This window comes from Nerophis ophidion, linkage group LG01 (assembly GCF_033978795.1).
Source record: "Nerophis ophidion isolate RoL-2023_Sa linkage group LG01, RoL_Noph_v1.0, whole genome shotgun sequence".
Classification (NCBI taxonomy): domain Eukaryota; kingdom Metazoa; phylum Chordata; class Actinopteri; order Syngnathiformes; family Syngnathidae; genus Nerophis; species Nerophis ophidion.
Genome location: NC_084611.1, coordinates 73,821,164 through 73,838,705, shown reverse-complemented (window position 1 = coordinate 73,838,705; position 17,542 = coordinate 73,821,164). Strand labels below are relative to the sequence as shown.

The following is a 17,542-nucleotide window of genomic DNA, read 5'->3' as shown; positions in this document are numbered from 1 at the left end:
GACCTAAAAGATGCATTAATAATAATACCTGCATGCTACTTTTTGCAATGCAAACTAATGTATAATGCATTCCCCAAGTGAGTTGGGTCTATGAATGCTGGATGTATCCAGCACGCATTGCTCAGCGTACAATGGCCACCACAATCCTGTTCTGCTTTATAATCATGTCTTTGTGTGTGCTAGTCAAAGTAGGAGCAATAAAACAAGTGATGAATGACAAATAATGTACTGTACCCAAGATAAGGCCATGAATTGGGTTTTCCTATGTGGAATATATTGAGGAAACTGTAAAGCTGCGTTTGCTCCTTCATGAACCTCCCACATGACTGTTTTGTTGATATGTTTACTTGGGCTCACATGTTTGGGTGCCCAAAGTGGGCCAAAGTGTGTCTTTCCACATTTAAAAGGGCCCTAATATGCTAAACAAGGGTTTTTCAACCTTTTTTTAACCAAGGGGCATTTTTTTTCTTTGAAAAAATCCAGAGCCACACCACCAGCAGAAATCATTAGAAAAATGAGATTCAGTAGACAATAAAAAGTCGTCGTCGCAATTGTTGGAAATTAATTTAAAGGCCTACTGAAACCCACTACTACCGACCACGCAGTCTGATAGTTTATAAATCAATGATGAAATATTAACATTGCAACACATGCCAATACGGCCTTTTTAGTTTACTAAATTGCAATTTTAATATTCCCGCGGAGTTTCTTGTTGACAACGTCGCGGAATGATGACGCGTGCGCGTGACGTCACGGACTGTCAGGAAATATTAGCGCAGCGCTATTTGCGGCTAAAAGTCGTCTCTCTTCATCGTGCAATTAAACAGTATTCTGGACATCTGTGTTGCTGAATATTTTGCAATTTGTTCAATTAATAATGGAGAAGTCAAAGTAGAAAGATGGAGTTGGGAAGCTTTAGCGTTTAGCCACACAAACACACGGTGATTCCTTGTTTAAAATTTCCGGAGGTGAAGCTTTTCTATGGATCAGAGCGGTCAAGCGGACATGGATCCCGACCACTTCTCAACCGGAAAGTTTCGGTGAGAAAATTGTGTTAAAAAGTCGCCTCTTACCGGAGATCTGTGGAGTTTGTGCCGTCCTTGTATCTGCCGTGACTTCCCTCAGAGACTGGCCTCAAGGCACCCATGGACACACCCCTCCGACTATCAGGTACTATTTAATCTCACTAAAACACTAGAAACACAATAGAAAGATAAGGGATTTCCCAGAATTATCCTAGTAAATGTGTCTAAAACATCTGAATCCGTCCCAAAGCAATCGCCTTTTTTTTAAACTTTATTTTTATTTTATTTGATTTTTTTCTAGTCCTTCGCTATCAATATCATCAACTGCGAATCTTTCATCCTCGCTCAAATTAATGGGGAAATTGTCGTTTTCTCGGTCCGAATAGCTCTTGCTGCAGGAGGCTCCCATTATAAACAATGTGAGGAGCCCTCACCCTTGTGACGTCATCGTCTGCGACTTCCGGTAAAGGTAAGACTTTTTTATCAGCACCAAAAGTTGCGAACTTTATCGTATTCTCTACTAAATCCTTTCAGCAAAAATATGGCAATATCGCAAAAGGATCAAGTATGACACAGAATGAACCTGCTATCCCCGTTTAAATAAGCAAATCTCGTTTCAGTTGGCCTTTAAACCATAACCAACCATGCATCAATGCAGCTCTTGTCTCAAAGTAGGTGTACTGTCACCACTTATCACATCCCACCGTGACTTATTTTGATTTTCCCGTGTGTAGTGTTTTAGTTCTAGTCTTACACTCCTATTTTGGTGGCTTTTCCTATTTTTTTGGTATTTTCCTGTTGCAGTTTCATGTCTTCCTTTGAGCGCTATTCCCCATACCTGCTTTGTTTTAGCAATCAAGAAAATTGAAGTTGTTGCTATCCTTTTTTGTGTGGACATTGTTTATTGTCATGTCATGTACGGATGTACTTTGTGGACGCCATCTCTGCTCCACACGCTGTAAGTCTTTGCTGTCGTCCAACATTCTGTTTTTGTTTACTTTGCAGCCAGTCCAGTTTTATTTTCTGCGTGGCCTTCCCTAAGCTTCAATGCCTTTTTCTTAGGGGCACTCACCCATCCATCCATTTTCTACTGCTTATTCCCTTTAGGGGTCGCGGGGGGCGCTGGCGCCTATCTCAGCTACAATCGGGCAAAAGGCGGGGTACACCCTGGACAAGTCGCCACCTCATCGCAGGGCCAACACAGATAGACAGACAACATTCACACTCACATTCACATACTAGGGCCAATTTAGTGTTGCCAATCAACCTATCCCCAGGTGCACATCTTTGGGGATGGGAGGAAGCCGGAGTACCCGGAGGGAACCCACGCAGTCACGGGGAGAACATGCAAACTCCACACAGAAAGATCCCGAGCCTGGGATTGAACCCAGGACTGCAGGACCTTCATATTGTGAGGCAGACGCACTAACCTCTCTCCCACCGTGAAGCCCAGGGGCACTCACCTTTTGTTTATTTTTGGTTTAAGCATTAGACACCTTTTTACCTGCACGCTGCCTCCCGCATATTGTGATCACGACAATCCATTTTCCCGACATCTACAAAGCAATTAGCTACCTGCTGCCAGCTACTGTTATGGAAGAATATAACACGGTTACTCTGCCGAGCTGTAGCCAACACAGACACTCAACAACGGCACAATGTTTGCGGATTCTAATAACTGGTTTGCAAAAAATATTTTCAACCCAAATAGGTGAAATTACATAATCTCCCACAGCACACCAGACTGTATCGCACAGCACACTAGTGTGCCGCGGCACAGTGGTTGAAAAACATTGTAATAAGCCAACTTTTCTTACCGATCGGTACCTGCTGTGGTGCATTTGGTTCCTGCTTACAGTGCATCCGTCCTCAAAATAGAACAGACAAGAACCCCATTAAGGACTTGTCCGGCTGTGCCTGAATGCATGCAGTTGAGTCGTTCTGACGCTAGTTTTCCTGAGGAAATCAACCTTAATAATGTGTAACGACCCGGGCGCATGGTGATGCGGGGCTCGTTCTCCCAGGAATGCAGACAGGCTTCGGACACAGCGTGCAGGTAGGAAAAATGATTTATTCAGAAATAAATCAGACAGAACAAAAAACCTGCTCGTAGCACTTAAGGCAAAAAACTTAAAGAGCTAGCATGGGAGCTAGCAGGTAGCGAGCAGGAAACAAACGTTACTTGTACAAAAACAAACTAGGAAGCCAGACTGACTGACTGGAGAAGGCAGGCTTAAATAATGTCAGTGATTACCAAAACACAGATGTGCGTCTGGAACAAGCGGCAGGTGAAAATAATACGTAACTCTGGTAACCAACTGAGAAGTGCATAAACAGGAACTAAACGGAGTCCAACACTAACAGAAAAATACAAGTGACCCAAAAAACCTAAACAGAATATGATCAGTGCAGCGGATCATAACATAATGAGTCTAAATATAGTTCTAAATATACTCCAGCTTGTAAACTTACAATAAAACATGCTTTTATTTAATTCAGTATACTTTTGGGGCAATTTTGCAGTCACTTTTGATGCACTGCAACGCTACATTAATGTGTTTGACCAGCGGCTCTCAAACACGCACCGGCTAACAAAATGTACGTCATAAAGTACACAACAACCAGAAATAAACAAATCACCCTCATTTTGCCGACATCCTCATTGATTTTGGACTAACAATTACAGAGAAATTGTAACTTTTGTGTGAATGAGATCAACTGCTATGTCTGCCTCCAATGTAGTGTTTGTAAATCACGGTCCGATATGTGCCTGTGGTTTTACTTTTGATTTTTTTGAGATAGTTGTTATGTTTACTAAGGGGGAGATGACGGCAAAGACACCAGGGGGTGTTTCTCGATGTAATTATTATATGTATATATATACTATATAATACAAACCCTGTTTCCATATGAGTTGGGAAATTGTGTTAGATGTAAATATAAACTGACTACAATGATTTGCAAATCCTTTTCAAGCCATATTCAATTGAATGCACTACAAAGTCAAGATATTTGATGTTCAAACTCATACATTTTTTTTTTTTTTTGCAAATAATAATTAACTTAGAATTTCATGGCTGCAACACGTGCCAAAGTAGTTGGGAAAGGGCATGTTCACCAGTGTGTTACATCACCTTTTCTTTTAACAACACTCAATAAATGTTTGGGAACTGAGGAAACTAATTGTTGAAGCTTTGAAAGTGGAATTCTTTCCCATTTTTGTTTTATGTAGAGCTTCAGTCGTTCAACAGTCCGGGGTCTCCGCTGTCATATTTTACGCTTCATAATGCGCCACACATTTCCGATGAAAGACAGGTCTGGACTGCAGGCGGGTCTGGAAAGTACCCGCACACTTTTTTTACAAATCCACGCTGTTGTAACACGTGCTGAATGTGGCTTGGCATTGTCTTGCTGAAATAAGCAGGGGCGTTCATGAAAAAGACGGCGTTTAAATAGCAGCATATGTTGTTCCAAAACCTGTATGTACCTTTCAGCATTAATGGTGCCTTCACAGATGTGTAAGTTACCTATGCTTTGGGCACTAATGCACCCCCATACCATCACAGATGCTGGCTTTTGAACTTTGCGTCGATAACAGTCTGGATTGTTTGCTTCCCCTTTGGTCCGGATGACACGTTGTCGAATATTTCCATAAACAATTTAAAATGTGGACTCGTCAGACCACAGAACACTTTTCCACTTTGCATCAGTCCATCTTAGATGATCTCAGGCCCAGAGAAGCCGGCGGCGTTTCTGGATATTGTTGATAAATGACTCTCGCTTTGCATAGTAGAGCTTTAAGTTGCACTTACAAATGTAGCGACAAACTGTATTTAGCAGCAGTGTTCCTGAGCACGTGGTGATATCCTTTAGCAATTGATGTCGATTTTTGGTACAGTGCCGTCTGAGGGATCGAAGGTCACGGTCATTCAATGTTGGTTTTCGGCCATGCCGCTTACGTGGAGTGATTTCTCCAGATTCTCTGAACCTTTTGATGATATTATGGGCCGTAGATGTTGAAATCCCTAAATTTCTTGCAATTGCACTTTGAGAAACATTGTTCTTAAACTGTTTGACTATTTGCTCACGCAGTTGTGGACAAAGGGGTGTACCTCGCCCCATCCTTTCTTGTGAAAGACTGAGCATTTTTTGGGAAGCTGTTTTTATACCCAATCATGGCACCCACCTTTTCCCAATTAGCTTGCACACTTGTGGGATGTTCTAAATAAGTGTTTGATGAGCATTCCTCACCATTATCAGTATTTATTGCCACCTTTCCCAACTTCTTTGTCACGTGTTGCTGGCATCAAATTCTAAAGTTAAAGATTATTTTTTTTAAAAATGAAAAAAATGTTTATCAGTTTGAACATCAAATATGTTGTCTTTGTAGCATATTCAACTGAATATGGGTTGAAAATTATTTGCAAAACAATGCATTCCGTTTATATTTACATCTAACACAATTTCACAACTCATATGGAAACAGGGTTTGTAAATAATGAACAATATAATTTAATCAAGTAGAGAGTGGTGTGTGGAAAAATCCAAGAGTGTGTGTGGTGTAAGACTATGTGTAGGAATTAATTGCTGAGTGTTACCAGAAGTGTTGACATGAGAGGAGTAACAAGGCGTGAAGACAGTCCGTGGGGCAGGCAGATGATCCAGGGCGAGAGAGAGAGGCGTTAGAGTCTGTGTCCATGCGAGGGATAGAGGATCAAGGGTGGCAGTCCAAAGTCCAAAAGAGAAGTCGAGGCGCACAGCTCGATCACACGGGGAGGAAGGCAGATTGCTGGCGCGGACAACAATGAAACACGAAGGGGGGAAAGCAGAGAGAGAGAGCATAAAGCTGGGTACTGGCTTAGGGTACAGAAGACTATATTCCGGTGCGGCATGGCAGGTTGTGCGGGCTTATCATCATTAGCAGGTGTGCTTATTGCAGATTGTCTGCAGACGCGAGGAGGCACGCACGCTGCGGAGAGAGAGCGCCTATGTCCTGTGCGCTCGTCAAGACGCAAAGATAAGGGCGCCCTGACCGTGACAGTTGTCTTAGGTTTTGCTGTGGCGAGTCTAGGCTTCCTGAGTTCTTTATCAAACTATTAACTTGAATACTAAACTAATGCTGCTTTTGAATGCAATATTATTTAGTTTAGTTTGGATTATTGGTGACACTTTCAGAAAAAGGGCAATTTGGAAGCAAAGTTTTGTCAGGCAAAATGTATTAATTCACTGTTACTGAGAGTGTGATATACCATGTATCTCACACAAGAAACTGTGTTCTTCCCGTTGGACCTTCACTCCCCATATTTTTCTCCTTCCTGGGTTTCGGGAAAAGTATGCAATTGCTGGTTGCAAACATGCCACACAACAGCGCATGTTTACGCGGCTAACACTCTTCAATTCAAATAAATGTATCATGAGGAAGTGCAGTGTCAAGTGGCTGCAGCTTCAAACTTGTACATAACTTAATCATGTGAGGGCTTTTGACCAATAAATGAGGAAAATGCCTAAAATTGGGTTGTTCATAATCTCTCCAAACACGACTCTGGTTTGATATTTTTCTTTCAAAAGCGCTAAACGCCCTAATTTTCCTAAAAAAAGGAATTCTTACTGTACAAAACCAATGAAGTAGGCACATTGTGCAATTCGTTAAAAAAAAAACGAATACAGTGATTCGCAAATCTTTTTCAATTTATTTTTAATCAAATAAACTGCAAAGACAAGATATTTAATGTTCAAACTGAGAAACTAGTTGTTTTTGGTATTTTAAATAATCATTAACTTACAATTTAATGGCAGCAACACATTACAAAAAAGTTGGCACATGGGCATTCTTACCACTGTGTTACATGGCCTTTCCTTTTAACAACACTCAGTAAACGTTTGGGAACTGAGGAGACCATTTTTTTAAGCTTTTCAGGTGGAATTCTTTCCCATTCTTGCTTGATGTACATCTTAAGTTGTTCAACAGTCCGGGGTCTCCATTGTGGTATTGTAGGCTTCATATTGCGCCACACGATTTCAATGGAAGGTCTGGACCACACGCAGGCCAGTCAAGTACCTGCACTCTTTTACTATGAATCCACGCTTTTCTAACACGTGGCTTGGTATTGTCTTGTTGAAATAAGCAGGGGCGTCCATGATAACGTTGCTTGGATGGCAACATATGTTGCTCAAAACCTGTATGTATATTAAAGTTAAAGTACCAATGATCATCACACACACACTAGGTGTGGCAAAAGTATTCTCTGCATTTGACCCATCACCCTTGATCACCCCTCGCCGGTGATTTGGTGAAAACCTGTATGTATATACACTAGACATGCGCGTTTTGCGGTCTTATCCGTGGATAAACCGCGGGTCGGGCGGGTGACATGACGAAAAAATAGATTTTAATTAGATTCGGGCGGGTGGCGGTTGAACCATTCGGAAATATTTGATATACATAGCTGTGGGATCGGTATTCTTTACCATTCAAAGAGCCATTTAGGACCCGTGTCACAAAGCGAAGAAGACAATAGGAGACACAAACATTCTCTAGAATGTCTGCCGCCGGTCACCCAGTTAAAACGTATTAGGGCGTGCTATGAAGCCATTGGCTTTGTCGCCTTCTACAGAATGTACGATCTGCTTGTCAGTCCAGCAACACAGACGCACACGACTGCAAGGCATACTGGGTGACACAGAGTACACTAATGGTTGTGATATAAACAATTTTAACACTCTTAGTAATATGCGCCACGCTGTGAAGCCACACCAAACAAGAATGACAAACACATTTCGGGAGAACATCCTTTCAGTAACACAACATAAACGCAACACAACAAATACCCAGAATCCTTTGCATCCATGATAATTCCTGACTATTTTATACACCCCGCTAGCAGCAAAGTCCACTGTGGTGTAGATTAATGGGGATCCTTAATAAACTAAACCAAAAATTAACTAAACTGCATAAAATCAGTAAAGTTGGCAGAGACCAAAAATATTTTTTCAAGCCTTGATTCTGAATGTCCTTTTTTGCTGTTGTGGTTTAATGTGTTTATTTATTTTATGAATTCTAACAATTGTCCCAGACAAATCGAAGATCCAGATCTATATTAGAATTAGATCATTTTTTGATGGTGCACTATTTTAAACATGTTTTTAATCCTGTTGTTATTAATAGTTTTTCAACCTCCACAGGGAGGATAATTAAATTGAAATATTATTGATAACCTGATAATATTTATTATTATCTGTATCCGTCAAGACATTTAAGGATGCTCTATATGATGGGTGTCAAACTCTGGCCCGCGGGCCAAATTTGGCCTGCCGTGTAATTTAATTTGGCAATATCAAATTAACATTATAGCTGGCCCGCCGTTATTACACAGCAGCGGTGCCGCTGTAACACCGCAAATTCTCACATTTGCCAATCCTCCCAAAGTTCAGTGCCCCTCCCGAAAATCTCCCGGGGCAAGCATTCTCCCGATTTCCACCCGGACAACAATATTGAGGGCGTGCCATAAAGGCACTGCCTTTAGCATTCTCTACAACCTGTCGTCACGTCCGCATTTCCTCCATACAAACAGCGTGCAGGCCCACTCGCGTAATATATGCAACTATTACACACACATAAGTGAATGCAAGGCATACTTGGTCATCAGCAGTACAGGTCACACTGAGGGTGGCTGTGTAAACAACTTTAACACTGTTACAAATATGCGCCACACTGTGAACTCACACCAAACACTGCACTGTAACATAACATAAACACAACAGAACAAATACCCAGAACCCCTTGCAGCAATAACTCTTCCGGGACGCTACAATATATTTGGATATTTACCTCAGAAGGCTGCAAATAGAAAATATGCATTAAATGTGTATTTAAATTTTATTTGATATGCCATTGATATTTTTTAATTATTATTATTATTATTTGAAACTCGATTTTGCATGTCACTATAAAGTTATATAAGCCTTGCTTGTTCAATATTCAATGCAAAACTTGTTTGGGTCCCTAATAAAAGGTTAATTTGTTCAACCTTGGCCCGCTGCTTTGTTCAGTTTTAAATTTTGGCCCACTCTGTATTTGAGTGTGACACCCCTGCTCTATATGTTCATGACGTACTTTATAAACCCAAGGACTACCGTGTGTATACTTCCTCATACTTCCTGTTGAAGATGTTGAGAATAACCACATACAGCACAGTAAATATTTGACTGGATTACCGCAAACTCCACTGTTGCCTCATGTGTCTTTAGGCTCTACGAGTTCTTCTGTGTCAGACCACTGGTTGATCCGACTGACTGGGGACAGCAAGAGAGGCAGTATGGTGTCACGCTCCTCAACCACCTGCCCGTCCTCCATCCCAGACTCTCCAGAGTCTCCTGTTTTCATCGAAAATGATCCTAAAAAACAGAGAGGTGAGAAAGTTATTTTATTTCCTCATGTAGTTTTATCTATTTTATGTGGAAGAGTACTTTATGCCAGTGGTTCTCTAATAGGGGTACTTGAAGGTACGCCCAGGGGTACGTGAGATTTAAAAAAAATATTTTAAAAATAGCAACAATTCAAAAATCACTTATGAATATATTTATTTAATAATACTTCAGCCAAATATGAATGTAAGTTCATACTCTGTGAAAAAGTGTTGACAGTTAGATTTTTTTGATGACATGTTCCATAAATATTGATGTTAAATATTAATTTTTTGTGAATAAATGTTTAGAATTAAGTTCATGAATCCAGATGGATTCATAAAGGGCACTTTAAGTTGATGATTACTTCTATTTGTAGAAATCTTTATTTATAATTGAATAAAGTTTTTAGTTGTTTTTATATCTTTTTTTTCCAAATAGTTCAAGAAAGACCACTACAAATTAGCAATATTGTGAGCTGTTATACAATTTAATAAATCAGAAACTGATGGCATAGTGCTGTATTTTACTTCTTTATATCTTTTTTTTTAACCAAAAATGCTTTGCTCTAATTAGGGGGTACTTGAATTGAAAAAATGTTCACAGGGGGTACATCACTGAAAAAAAGGTTGAGAACCACTGTTTTATGCTGTGTATTATTCATTATTGATTGAAGGCCAAAGTCACTCACTGCAGGTTACAACTTCTTCTAATTGGCATTTTTCTGGACATGACTGGGTTGTTTGGCCCTTATGGAATCGATCGACTAAAAAGTTTTTTGTCCAACTACTGGCTAACTTTCTTTCCTTATCCGCCGTCGAACTAAAAATTGTTGTTTCACCCGATGTTTCAGCAGCATTTCTTGTTTTTTCTGGTTATCCTGTGTTTATTTCTAAACTGCTTCTACTGTTGCGAGATCTCCAGGAGATCTTGTGAATTCCTCACATTCCTAGTACATGAAGTCCATGCATGGATTGTCTCCACAAAAACGCCGGCTCCGGTTTGAGCACAATCTGCAACAAACACGTCGTTGCACTAATAAAATACTAATAATTTCAAAACGGTATTATTTTGCCTCTGAAAAATACCAGTACTTTCTGGCCCGTGACATTGCTGGGGAATGTGGAAATAGTGTCAAAGCGCTTCGAGTACCTTGGAGGTCGAAAAGCGCTATACAAGTGTAACCTATTTAGTATAGCAGAGGCGGATTTTAGGCAACGCACACCGGAATGGGTGCAATTTGGCCTAAAAATTAACAATGAAGTTGAAGCCAGGTGCTTGAAAACATGGCTAACGTCCATCCGCAGTGTTCCAAATCACTCATCACATGTAAACTACGTTTTTTTACAAGTATCTTCCCTGCAAGACGAGAAATAGCTAAACATGCTCCACTACATCAGGGCTGCCAAGTTTCAGAAAATTACAACATAAACGATTCGATTCGTATTCGAATCGATTTTTTCCCACACCCCTAATATATATATATATATATCCATCCATCCATCCATCATCTTCCGCTTATCCGAGGTCGGGTCGCGGGGGCAGCAGCCTAAGCAGGGAAGCCCAGACTTCCCTATCTCCAGCCACTTCGTCTAGCTCTTCCCGGGGGATCCCGAGGCGTTCCCAGGCCAGCCGGGAGACATAGTCTTCCCAACGTGTCCTAGATCTTCCCCGTGGCCTCCTACCAGCTGGACGTGCCCTAAACACATCCCTAGGGAGGCGTTCGGGTGGCATCCTGACCAGATGCCCGAACCACCTCATCTGGCTCCTCTCGATGTGGAGGAGCAGCGGCTTTACGTTGAGCTCCTCCCGGATGGCAGAGCTTCTCACCCTATCTCTAAGGGAGAGCCCCGCCACCCGACGGAGGAAACTCATTTCGGCCGCTTGTACCCGTGATCTTATCCTTTCGGTCATGACCCAAAGCTCATGACCATAGGTGAGGATGGGAACGTAGATCGACCGGTGAATTGAGAGCTTTGCCTTCCGGCTCAGCTCCTTCTTCACCACAACGGATCGATACAATGTCCGCATTACTGAAGACGCCGCACCGATCCGCCTGTCGATCTCACGATCCACTCTTCCCCCACTCGTGAACAAGACTCCTAGGTACTTGAACTCCTCCACTTGGGGCAGGGTCTCCTCCCCAACCCGGAGATGGCACTCCACCCTTTTCCGGGCGAGAACCATGGACTCGGACTTGGAGGTGCTGATTCTCATTCCGGTCGCTTCACACTCGGCTGCGAACCGATCCAGTGAGAGCTGAAGATCCCGGCCAGATGAAGCCATCAGGACTACATCATCTGCAAAAAGCAGAGACCTAATCCCGTGGCCACCAAACCTGATCCCCTCAACGCCTTGGCTGCGCCTAGAAATTCTGTCCATAAAAGTTATGAACAGAATCGGTGACAAAGGACAGCCTTGGCGGAGTCCAACCCTCACTGGAAACGTGTCCGACTTACTACCAGCAATGCGGACCAAGCTCTGACACTGATCATACAGGGAGCGGACTGCCACAATAAGACAGTCCGGTACCCCATACTCTCTGAGCACTCCCCACAGGACTTCCCGAGGGACATGGTCGAATGCCTTCTCCAAGTCCACAAAGCACATGTAGACTGGTTGGGCAAACTCCCATGCACCCTCAAAAACCCTGCCGAGAGTATAGAGCTGGTCCACAGTTCCACGACCAGGACGAAAACCACACTGTTCCTCCTGAATCCGAGGTTCGACTATCCGGTGTAGCCTCCTCTCCAGTACACCTGAATAAACCTTACCGGGAAGGCTGAGGAGTGTGATCCCACGATAGTTGGAACACACCCTCCGGTCCCCCTTCTTAAAGAGAGGGACCACCACCCCGGTCTGCCAATCCAGAGGTACCGCCCCCGATGTCCATGCGATGCTGCAGAGTCTTGTCAACCAAGACAGCCCCACAGCATCCAGAGCCTTAAGGAACTCCGGGCGGATCTCATCCACCCACGGGGCCTTGCCGCCGAGGAGCTTTTTAACTACCTCAGCGACCTCAGCCCCAGAAATAGGAGAGTCCACCACAGATTCCCCAGGCACCGCTTCCTCAAAGGAAGACGTGTTGGTGGGATTGAGGAGGTCTTCGAAGTATTCCCTCCACCGATCCACAACATCCGCAGTCGAAGTCAGCAGAACACCATCCGCACCATATACGGTGTTGATAGTGCACTGTTTCCCCTTCCTGAGGCGGCGTATGGTGGTCCAGAATCGCTTCGAAGCCGTCCGGAAGTCGTTTTCCATGGCTTCCCCGAACTCTTCCCATGTCCGAGTTTTTGCCTCCGCGACTGCTAAAGCTGCACACCGCTTGGCCCGTCGGTACCCGTCCACTGCCTCCGGAGTCCTATGAGCCAAAAGAACCAGATAGGACTCCTTCTTCAGCTTGACGGCATCCCTCACTGCTGGTGTCCACCAACGGATTCTGGGATTACCGCCACGACAGGCACCAACAACCTTGCGGCCACAGCTCCAATCAGCCGCCTCGACAATAGAGGTTCGGAACATGGTCCACTCGGACTCAATGTCCAGCACCTCCCTCGTGACATGTTCAAAGTTCTCCCGGAGGTGTGAATTGAAACTCTCTCTGACAGGAGACTCTGCCAGACGTTCCCAGCAGATCCTCACAATGCGTTTGGGCCTGCCAGGTCTGTCCGGCATCCTCCCCCACCATCGCAGCCAACTCACCACCAGGTGGTGATCGGTAGAAAGCTCCGCCCCTCTCTTCACCCGACTGTCCAAAACATAAGGCCGCAAATCCGATGACACAACTACAAAGTCGATCATGGAACTGCGGCCTAGGGTGTCCTGGTGCCAAGTGCACATATGGACACCCTTATGTTTGAACATGGTGTTTGTTATGGACAATCCGTGACGAGCACAAAAGTCCAATAACAAAACACCACTCGGGTTTAGGTCCGGGCGAGCATTCTTCCCAATCACGCCTCTCCAAGTTTCACTGTCGTTGCCAACATGAGCGTTGAAGTCCCCCAGTAGGACAAGGGAATCACCCGGGGGAGCACTTTCCAGTACTCCCTCGAGTGTACCCAAAAAGGGTGGGTATTCTGAACTGCTGTTTGGTGCGTAAGCACAAACAACAGTCAGGACCCGTCCCCCCACCCGAAGGCGAAGGGAGGCTACCCTCTCGCCCACTGGGTTGAACTCCAACGTGCAGGCTTTGAGCCGGGGGGCAACGAGAATTGCCACCCCAGCCCGTCGCCTCTCACTGCCGGCAACGCCAGAGTGGAAGAGGGTCCAGTCCCTCTCGAGAGAACTGGTTCCAGAGCCCTTGCTGTGCGTCGAGGTGAGTCCGACTATATCCAGCCGGAACTTCTCTACCTCGCGGACTAGCTCAGGCTCCTTCCCCCCCAGTGAGGTGACGTTCCACGTCCCAAGAGCTAGCTTCTGTAGCCGAGGATCGGACCGCCAAGTGCCCTGCCTTCGGCTGCCGCCCAACTCACAATGCACCCGACCTCTATGGCCCCTCCTATGAGTGGTGAGCCCATTGGAGGGATGACCCACGTTGCCTCTTCGGGCTGTGCCCGGCCGGGCCCCATGGGGACAGGCCCGGCCACCAGGCGCTCGCCATCGTGCCCCAACTCCGGGCCTGGCTCCAGAGCGGGGCCCCGGTGACCCGCGTCCGGGCGAGGGAAATCTGAGTTCATTTTGTTGTAATTCCATAGAAGTCTTTGAGCTGCTCTTTGTCTGATCACTCACCTAGGACCTGTTTGTCTTGGGAGACCCTACCAGGGGGCATGAAAGCCCCCAGACAACATAGCTCCTAGGATCATTGGGACACGCAAACTCCTCTACCACGGTAAGGTAGCAGCTCAGAGAGGAGATATATATATATATATATATATATATATATATATATATATATATATATATATATATATATATATATATATATATATATATATATATATATATATATGTGTGTGTATATATATATATATATATCTCGATTGGATTATCCAGAGAATAGTGCTCGATACCGTGGTAGAGCGCAATATGTAGGTGTGGGAAAAATCACAAGACTACTTCATCTCTACAGAACTGTTTCATGAGGGGTTCCCTCAATCATCAGGAGATTTTGTCACCACCTGTCACGGCGTGATGTGACAGGTGGTGACAGTACACCTACTTTGAGACAAGAGCCATAGTGATGCATGGTGTATGGTTTGAATTCATATCCATCAATTACGACAACGATTTTTTATCGTCAATTGAGTTTCATTTTTTAATGATGTCTGTGGGGTTGTGCTTCCGGATTTTTTCAATGAAAAAAATGTGCCTTGGCTCAAAAAAGGTTGAAAAGCACTGTTCTAGAGTATACATATAATAAGATAAGCTTTATCAAAATGTGGTATCGTATTTACTTTAGTTACTTGCTGTAAAACAGTTTCACTTCTTTAATCTATAGTCTTCATAGTACTGAAAGTCTCGGCTGAGGACTTGAAACCGGACAGTATCTAAGGCCAACAATTTTGATCGGTACATCCGTGTAAATACAATTTGTTTTTATTGGTATTAAAATTAAAATGTTCTCTTCTGTACTTTAACTTTTCAGGTGGATTTGAGAGCAGACCTTTCGTGAGAGGACTTGAAGGCCGCAGCATGAGCATGAGGGCCCCCAGCAAGACCAAGGACACCCTGAGCAAAGTTCTCCCTTTGCGTTGGTCCTTGGGTTCCAGAGACCGGCGAAAGCCTGATCCGGCGCCTCCGGCCGTTGAAGATCCCCCCCCTGTTGAACTGGTTCAGTATTTGGAATCCGGCCGACGGCCTCGCTGCACGAAGGAACCCATCGTGTCGTTAATGAGCGAACCCCGTAGCGCAAGGGAACCAAATGGACACCGATCCTCGAGTGCGGGGCGGATTGGTTGTGTGGGAAAGACCGAAGAGGTCTTGCAGCCTGAGTCCTTACAAGTCCCAGAAGGTCAGAGGAGGCCATCAGATAAAACTTCCAGCTTGAGGCGGAGTACAGAGAAGCAGTCAAAAGACGAAGGTTCTGTCCGTGTGAGCTGGAGTAGCAACAGTCTAATCCGAAGAAAAGAAGCCAGGAGACAAGAAGATACTGACATGAAGCAAGGATCAGGTTCTGGTGTTCAGAGCAGCTTTAGCACCTCCAGCATTCTTCAAGGCACTTTGAGAAGACCCAAGGAGAACAGGACTGATCAGGATCGCAATGTTGCAAGCGAAGGAGGTTGCAAGGCCAAGAGCCAGGACGGGCTGATGTCTTTTCTTAAAGGGAACTTCCTACGGAGGGACAAGGAGTCCAGGAATTCAGGGAGAGGAGGAGACGAGGAAGCCGGGAGAAGGACTCTGCCCAGGCAGACGTTGTCCAACGGAGCGGCAGGCGGGGAGCAGAGAAAGTCCCACGGCTCGAGTCATCAAGGCGAAGAACTGTCCAACGGGAGGGCTGGACGGAGCTCGTCCGACATCAAGCGCTCCCAGAGCTCGTCCAGCCTCCCCGCCCGGACCGAGCCGAGCACGCGTCGGACAGCGTCGCTGCATCGGACCGGCGCAAAGAACGCGGACAAAACGCCTTACACCGCCCTGCAGAGGACTCTCTACAGCACCACCTCGTTGGGACGCAAAAAGCCAGTGCCAGAGTCCAGCTTCTGACTGGGACGCCACGCAATAAAAGCACAACAATTGCCAGATTTGCATTGTGGGTTGAAACGAAGAGCAGAACGACCTCTCCATCCACTAATGTGACTTGAAACAAGTGCCTGAGAAACTTCTATGCAGTTTGGACCAACTACCTACCAATGATAATAATAATAATAATCCACGTTTGTGTCTTAGTTTCTTTATTGAGCTCCTTTGCTGCCAATCCCGACACATTGATTGTGCCACTGCAGAGAATGTCACTTTATCTCCTCGCCTCCCGTGAGTCATCCGCCTGCGTTTAATTCTCACGGTGAAATGATCCACTTATTCTTGCGTGGCCCCGGATCACCTTGTTGTGTTTCCTGCAGAGTAAGTGATGCACTCTGCACTACACACTCAAACTCATCTAAGAATGTAAGGATGTTTGAGTCGCCTCAGCGTTTCTGGCGTGTTGCTTTGTTTGTTGCATGATTGCGTTTTTTTGGTACCGTGGAATTTGTTTGTTTGATTTCCACACCAATTTTCTCCATTGGCAATAATAAGGTAAATAGAAATAATCAATTTCAGGTTCAAACTGAACAGTCAATGTTTTGTCGATTCTTTCAGGATTTTGCAGGCTTTTTTTAAGTGCTGTCAGATGATTCCTTTTTTTTAAAGGGGAACATTATCACAATTTCAGAAGGGTTAAAACCAATAAAAATCAGTTCCCAGTGGCTTATTTTATTTTTCTAAGTTTTTTTAAAAATTTTACCCATCATGGATTATCCCGAAAAAAGGCTTTAAAATGCCTGATTTTCGCTATCTGTGTATCCAACACCCCCACACACCCCACCCCCCCCATTTCCCCCCCCCCAATACAAACAAACATGGCAGATAGAACAGAAAGATATAGCGACATTAGCTCGGATTCAGACTCGGATTTAAGCAGCTTAAGCGATTCAACAGATTACGCATGTATTGAAACGGATGGTTGGAGTGTGGAGGCAGATAGAAAAAACTGAAGCTATTGAGCCAACGAGGACGAATTCGGCGATCGCCTTCTAACCAACGAGTGCATCTTTTGACCACTGGAGCAACTTAAATCCGTCGATTGGTATGTGTTTGTTTGGCATTAAATGTGGGTGGAGGGAAAGGCTGGAGGCAAATATAGCTACAAATGTACATAAAGCTAGCCTAAATAGCATGTTAGCATAGATTAGCTGGCTGTCATGTCGTGACTAAATATGTCTGATTAGCACATAAGTCAATAACATCAACAAAACTCACCTTTGTGATTTCGTTGACTTTATCGTTGGAAATGCATCTGCTTTGAGTGTCGCAGGATATCCACACATCTCTGTGCCATCTGTCGTAGCATAGCTGTCGTCGGTAAGATGTGCAGAACAAACGAGGGACTTTCGCATCTTTCGACCACTGGTGTACTTGAATCCGTCGATTGGTATGTGTTTGTTTGGCATTAAATGTGGGTGGAGAGAAAGGCT

The 17,542-nt window shown here is 44.4% G+C and overlaps 1 protein-coding gene across 2 annotated transcripts in view; it reads left to right on the top strand.

The window, feature by feature from the left end:
* Nucleotides 1–16,779, top strand: part of usp43a (ubiquitin specific peptidase 43a) — a 302,210-nt gene extending 285,431 nt beyond the window's left edge. For both annotated transcript variants that reach the window (XM_061911002.1, XM_061911012.1), the window contains exons 15-16: nucleotides 9,273–9,434; nucleotides 15,019–16,779. In XM_061911002.1, coding sequence (XP_061766986.1) covers nucleotides 9,273–9,434; nucleotides 15,019–16,073 — 1,217 coding nt within the window. In that variant the 3' untranslated portion in view covers nucleotides 16,074–16,779. The remainder of the gene's footprint in view (nucleotides 1–9,272; nucleotides 9,435–15,018) is intronic.
* The last annotated feature ends 763 nt before the right edge of the window (nucleotides 16,780–17,542 follow it).